At 50.1% G+C, this 6,436-nt stretch overlaps 1 protein-coding gene across 1 annotated transcript; it reads right to left on the bottom strand.

The window, feature by feature from the left end:
• Positions 1-279: 279 nt before the first annotated feature.
• Positions 280-6,229, bottom strand: LOC119406686 (uncharacterized protein K02A2.6-like). Its single transcript, XM_037673417.1, has 3 exons — positions 5,883-6,229; positions 4,085-4,189; positions 280-376 (listed from the first exon to the last, which is right to left on the bottom strand). The coding sequence occupies exons 1-3, from the start codon at positions 6,227-6,229 to the stop codon at positions 280-282; spliced, it is 549 nt and encodes a 182-aa protein (XP_037529345.1).
• Between the last annotated feature and the right edge of the window lie 207 nt (positions 6,230-6,436).

The raw sequence follows: 6,436 nt of genomic DNA, 5'->3' as shown, positions 1-6,436 counted from the left end.
AAGAAGCAAATGCCACTGTTCGATGTTCTCCTGAAGTTTGTGTTTGAAGTAAGACAGCTCCTAGTCCGAAAAAACTGGCATCCGCCGAATTCGTGGTGGCGTGGGAGGGGTGATATTTAGCCGTGCACCTGTCTGATAACAACAGTTGTTTGATCTTGCCAAATCTTGTTCGTGGTGCCATGACCAGGCCATTTCCTTGCTCAGAAGAGCACGCAGGGGTGCCGTGATCTCGGAGATGTTAGGAAGGAATCTAGCTAGATGGTTCACCATCCCCAGAAGTCATCGAAGTTTGGCGATGTCCTTGGGTGCTTCAAGAGTCTTCATAGCATCCGGTTTGTCTGGATCGGGTCTGATGCCATCGGCTGAAAGGCCACACCTAGGAAAGGCACTTTCGACACACCGAAGGAGCACTCATCTTGGTTTAGAGTTATTCTGGCTTTCGAGAGTGAAGAGAAATGCTCCAAGCAGTTGTGGTGCTCTTCCTTGTCATGACCGAGAGAGAGGAAATAGACTTTATTGATCATATCCTGAGGAGGCTAACTGGAGGCAGTGAGGACCTCGCTAGCGGGGGGGCTCCGCCCAGGATAGCGCTGGAAGTCGAAGACTCGGCGATGTCCCGGGCTCTAGACCGCCAGAGTTGCAGTTCGTACTTGGAGTTGTGATGGCCTCGTTTCACGTCTTCTTTGATTTCAGCTCCACCAGGCCATTGGCGGCACGCAGCCAGAGCATGTGTTCAAAATAATTTATTCATGAGCGCAGAAAGGGCACGTGGGGAGTATTTCAGGGTTGATCCTGTGCATGACTTCGGCCGTTATGTAGGTGCATTTCGGTAGTTGGCGGATATGTGATTGATTCTGCTCTGTTCAGTTTGGGTTTTGGGGAGGGGAAAATTCGCCTGCTTCCCCGATGGTGTGATGTGATATCGTGGCAGATGACAGTGGGGTTCTTGTCACTCGTTGGCGTCTGCACGCGCGTCCCCCGACGTGTGTGAAGTAATAACATGGTGTCTTGTGTGAACAGGGCCCGCTGGAAGCCTGTCACATTGTATCTGAAGAGCTGTTTGTCCTCGATGTGATCTGTGATGTGGTTGTGCATGATGTATTCTGCAACTTTGCCTATGCACGAGGTGAGGGAGATGATCGGAGGTTCTCGACACCGAGTGGCTTGACAGGCTTCGGGATAAGTGAAACTTTGGCTGTGCGCCACTCTTGCAGCACTAATTAATTCCTTTTTCCAGGCCTCGTTGATTTTGTTCGCGAGGATTTGGATGGCCTTCTCATCATGATTGTGCAGAAGCTTGTTGGATATTTCGTCCAGGCCAGGGGCAGACCTGCTGTTGAGTTGTTGTAGGACATATTTGATTTCGGCCTCGCGGAAAAGCTTGTGTTGGTTCTTCTGTTGGGGACCGTGGTATTTGGAGTCCGAGTGGGCCTATGGGACTGACTTTTCTTCGAGTGTTAGTGTTGTTGCTAGTGTATCAATAAGAGTCTTCACCCAACCGTACTCGCACGCTTGTCAATGTGCCAGTCCGTTCAGCACCAGCTGCGCACCGCTCCTGGAGGGCTCGTCGCTGTCATTCATGAGGTGCTTTAGCAGCCCCACTTTCCTGCCTCTGCCTCTTAAGGGGCATTCACACGAGGGAGAAATCGGTGGGCGACATGGGGGGATTGCGGATCATGTGACCGCGGCGTCAAGGATTAGAGTGGGCGCGACTCCTCGGAGGAGACGGGGACCTTTTCCCTGACAAGATAAACGATTCCCGGCGATGGGGGATATGGTGGAATTTCGGGCTCTTGTTTGGCCACATTGTCGCACTTGCTCCTGCAGAGAGCGGCAGTGGGTGTCCAGTCTGCAACTGCATGGTCGTCTGCAGCTCGTCAAACGGGTGGTACAAGCCACCAGAGTAGTCTAGTAACACTGGTCTCCCCCTCCGTTCGCCTCGTCCAGGTGAGTGGGGGACATTTGTGAGGGATTCTCCTCGCGAGCTGACGTCACTAGGCTCCGCCTTCATCCCCCGAAGATTTGTCCCCGGTCTGAATAACCTTTACAGGCAAAAGTGGAGAATGTCCTGACCTCTGTTGTAAATTGGTCCCGTCGCCAAAAGGTTAAGTTAGCCCTCAAAGATCATTCTTAGTGTTTTTCAACAAAGATCATGTGCACTTCAAAACGCTCTCGAATGATGCATTCGGACTGTGTTTTTCTCAGCCGTAAGGACACTATTTGATTATTAGGAGTTACTTTTGATTTGGCCGCCAATTTTCATTCGCAGATTGATTACATATTAAAAAGAAGGCAGAGTTCATGACCTCACGCTTACTCGCATTCATCAGACTGCATCACACAATAGACATCACCCTCATCCGATGGTTATACACACAAGTGCTCTCTCCATCTCTAACATATGCCTTCATAGCCTTGTGACCAGCCTTCCCTACGCAATTCCTAAAGTCCAGAGTCCTGTCATTGCAATGTTCAATCCTCATAACGTACACAGGCAATAGCCAACATTCCTTCATTAAATCTTTACCTTGACAAACTAAATGCCGAATTTTCGCTTTTCACACAACATATGATGGCGTCAACGCTTAACACCCTGCCACAATCCTGTGTCCCCCAGACTAGATACACCCCTACCCTTGCAAACAATTCATATTTTTACACAAAATTAGACCAACCATCTGCATAACACCTTTCCAGCATTGCAGCTACACATATTTATACTGATGGCTCTAACCTTCACAGTGTTGCTGGTGCGGCCTACGTTGCATTAACAGCAACAGGGTCCATAACCAAGCTCAAAAAAGTTTGTCTCTTTAATGCAACTTGTGCTTATGATGCCGAAATTGATCTGTTTGATGAGGGTCTGAATTTTGCCACATCACAATCGTCAGTCACCCATCCACTTCTACATTGTCTCTGCTAACTGCGCTTGCAAACTCCAAGGGCTGAGGAGCTCAGGTCAAAGGATTACAGACATTAAAAGAAAATTACATAGGCTAAAAATCCGGCAGATCCCACGCATTGGGTATCGATGTGATGTGAAGCAGCCAGCAAAGAGCTGCATATATCGCCTTGTTTGTCTTTGAGCCAAATGAAATCATTCATGCCATGGCATCTAGTTCATCATATATCGCATGTTTGCCATGCACGCATGCATGCATAATGTGGTATATACAATGCTATGAAACGTATATTTTGGTATATACAATGCATGACCTGTCATTTATGTTCACGCACTCGTGTCATGCCATGAAGTTTACTGGTATATATTCAGTTAACAAAATGGCCGGAAGCGCACCACGACAGTGTCGTGTAGATCATACCGTACGTGACGTGCATATAACATGATTCGCATTTTAGGACCCGTCATTTATGTTCGTCACACAGTCAAATCACGCAGTACCAATTTTCGGTGTATATCTGGTGTATATCAAACGAGCGAAACGGCCGCGAATGCACCATGAGCGTGGCATGTAAATCATTGCATACATGGCATGCATGTCATGGTTTTCATGTTACCACCTCTCATTTACGTTCGTAGTACAATCGCGTCGCGCATTACCAATTTCGGTATATATGAATCTAGCGAAACGGCCGCGAATACACCATGAGCATGGCATGTAAATCATGACATACATGACATGGATGTCATAGTTTTCATAATACCACCTGTTATTCATGTTCTTCACACAGTCACATCACGCAATACTGTTATGTCGCCAGTGAACGGCTCAGTAACCAAGAAAGAACAAAGCGTTTTATTTTGCGTGTCACGCTTTTATGTGCTAGGCGATGACGTCATGGCATGATTGGCGACACGCTTACATGACGTAGCACATCTTCCCCTTTTACCAGTTGAACCTTTGAGGTGGCCGCCGTAGCCTGGTGGACCGGCGAAATGGTGGCGGTGCCTCAGGTTGGCTAGAGGGCGGCGACCCCGCCGGCGTGGGGTCAGCCATGCCGGCTGGCATGGGCGAGGCTTCTTTAGCGGTGGTTGTGGATGTTGTGGCGCACCCTGGCTGCGTCGTTTTCGAGTCCTTTGGGGTGCGCGGCCGCAGTTGGTCAGCATGACGATGCAGCTCACCGTCCAGCGTGGACACAGTCACCATCCGAGCCCCTTGGGTACTGGTGACCACTCCCGGCAGTCATTTCGGCCGGCTGTGGAAACTTCTCAGCCACACCGGCTGTCCTGCACAGAACGGCATGGTGGAGGAGCGCTCTTCAATAGGCGGTTCACCACCTGCACTCGGGAGGCAACAGTACCACCCTAGCAACAGTCTAGCCTGGTCCGTAGCTGGTAACCCAACAGTAGTTCAGACGGAGACTTCCCAGCCTTTACCGGTGTCCGTCGGTAGCGGCATAAAAACTGAGACGTTTAATGAAGATGCCACCCCCTTGACTTTTTCACAGGCCTTCCTTGATCGTGCGAACCATGCGTTCCGCCAGGTCATTTCGGTTGGTAAGGTGCCGTCTTCACGTGGTTGATCCCGTTCATTCTTACGAACTTCTGAAACTCTGCTGAGACAAACTGTGGCCAGTTATCTGAAACAAGTGTATGTGGCAGTCCGAACCTTGCAAATATGGCCCTTAACGCTTCCACGGTGGCTTCTGATGTACTCCGCCTCGATATGGTTCCCAGCCACTTGGTTTCAGCATCTACGACTACCAGTAGCATATAGGTGTCCTTTGACAGGGCCTGCGTAGTCGATGTGCACCCGAGACCATATCCGGCCCGTTTCTGTCCATGGCGCCGGAACCTACGCAGGAGGCATCGAACTGGTTTGAGCACACATCTCACATTCGCGTACCATCATTTCGATGTCGGCATTCAGCCCTAGATACAAAAAAATGGTTCGCGCAAGGTTTTTCATTGCCGCCATTCCTGGATGCGTTTCATGCAGGAGCCTCCAAAAGATTCCAGCAGCCGCTGCTGGCACGACTATTCTATGTCCCCAATAAATGAGGTCCCGATTCATTGTCAGATCATCCTTTATCTGGAGGAACAGCCAGAATCGCTGCTCAGTCTCTGTCAGGTGCTGCGGCCAGCCCTGCAGGATCCACTTTCGCACTTGCTGTAACATAGCATCAGGGATGGTTAGAACCGCCAACTCTTTGGCACTGAAGGTTGCCGCATTCACAGCCTCAGCGTATAATACATACTCGGGATTGTCGTCTGTTTCGTTATCGAGCTGCACCCGAGGAATAGGGAGTCGGCTGAAGGCATCTGCGATCACGGTTTTCGGATCCCTTACGATAGGTTAGGCTGTACCGATATCCACCCAACAGCAGGGCCCAACGCTGAATGCGGGCAGCGGCCGTCGGCGGAATTCCCTTGTCTGGACTGAACACTCCGGTTAACGGTTTGTGGTCGGTTACGAGTGCGAAGTGGTTCCCATACAGATCTTAACCTGGTCACGCCAAATACGAGAGCGAGGGCCTCCTTTTCCAGCTGGGAATAGCTTTTCTCGGCGTTTGTTCGTGATCTGAATCCGATAGGGTAGTCAATTCCTCCGACTCGATGCGACAACACTGCTCCCAGACCAACTGCTGATGCGTCGCACTCTAGGTGAGTGGGCTTGCTTGGGTCAAAATGCACCAAAAGTTTGGCATTCTTCACTGCCTGTTTGGCTGCCTCGAAAGCATTCTGCTGTTTTCTGCCCCAGACCCATTTTACGCCCTTTGCCAACAAGGCGTATAAGGACGCTAGTAAAGTCGACACATTGTGCAAAAACTTGCCGTAGTAATTTAACAGACCTAAAAATGCTTTCAGTTCTCTTACCGAAGTGGGCTGGGGGGCGTCGAGCAGTGCCGTGATGTTGTCGCTCTTGGGGCGTAGGCCGTTCCTGTCATTGCAGTGTCAGAGAACGGTGACTTGCTCTTGCCTGAACTTGCATTTCTCACGTCGTAGGCGCAGGCCGTGTTCCCTCAGGCGCTGTAGCACTTGCTCCAGGATCTTGCAGTCGTTTACCTTTTCCGATACAATTAAGTCGTCCAGATATACCTGCACGCAGGGGATCCCGCTGAGCACGGCCTCCATGCGCCGCTGGAAAATTGCTGGCGCTGACGACACTCCGAACGCCAGCCTGTTGAAACAGTAGAGACCCTTGTGCGTGTTCAAAACGAGGGACATCTGATTATAGGCGTTCTTCAAGTCCAATGTGCTGAAAACTTCTCCGCCGTTGAGATTCGCAAAGATATCGTCAACCTGTGGCAGCGGATATTGGTCCATGATGGTAGCTTCGTTCACCGTAAGACGGAACCCAGACAACAGTAACACATCTTCAGCACGTTTTCAAAACGTTCTCGTGAGGACATTGTGACGTCCCGAAAACATGCTCAACTAGTCTTGATGGAGTCCAAGAAAGATACTATTGTCTGGCGTCAGCATGTCTTTTAAACATGCACAAATGGTTCACCAGGGCATTTCTGGCACACT

Source organism: Rhipicephalus sanguineus, chromosome 10 (assembly GCF_013339695.2).
Source record: "Rhipicephalus sanguineus isolate Rsan-2018 chromosome 10, BIME_Rsan_1.4, whole genome shotgun sequence".
NCBI lineage: Eukaryota > Metazoa > Arthropoda > Arachnida > Ixodida > Ixodidae > Rhipicephalus > Rhipicephalus sanguineus.
This window is presented reverse-complemented; position numbering and strand designations above follow the sequence as displayed.

Coding starts and splice junctions, on each gene's coding strand:
- LOC119406686 (XM_037673417.1), bottom strand. CDS start 6,229: ATGGACCAATATCCGCTGCCACAGGTTGACGATATCTTTGCGAATCTC. Junction 4,190..5,882: donor CGTGAGAAATGCAAGTTCAG/GCAAGAGCAAGT, acceptor CGTTCTGTGCAG/GACAGCCGGTGTGGCTGAGA. Junction 377..4,084: donor GACTGTGTCCACGCTGGACG/GTGAGCTGCATC, acceptor TGCCTTTCCTAG/GTGTGGCCTTTCAGCCGATG.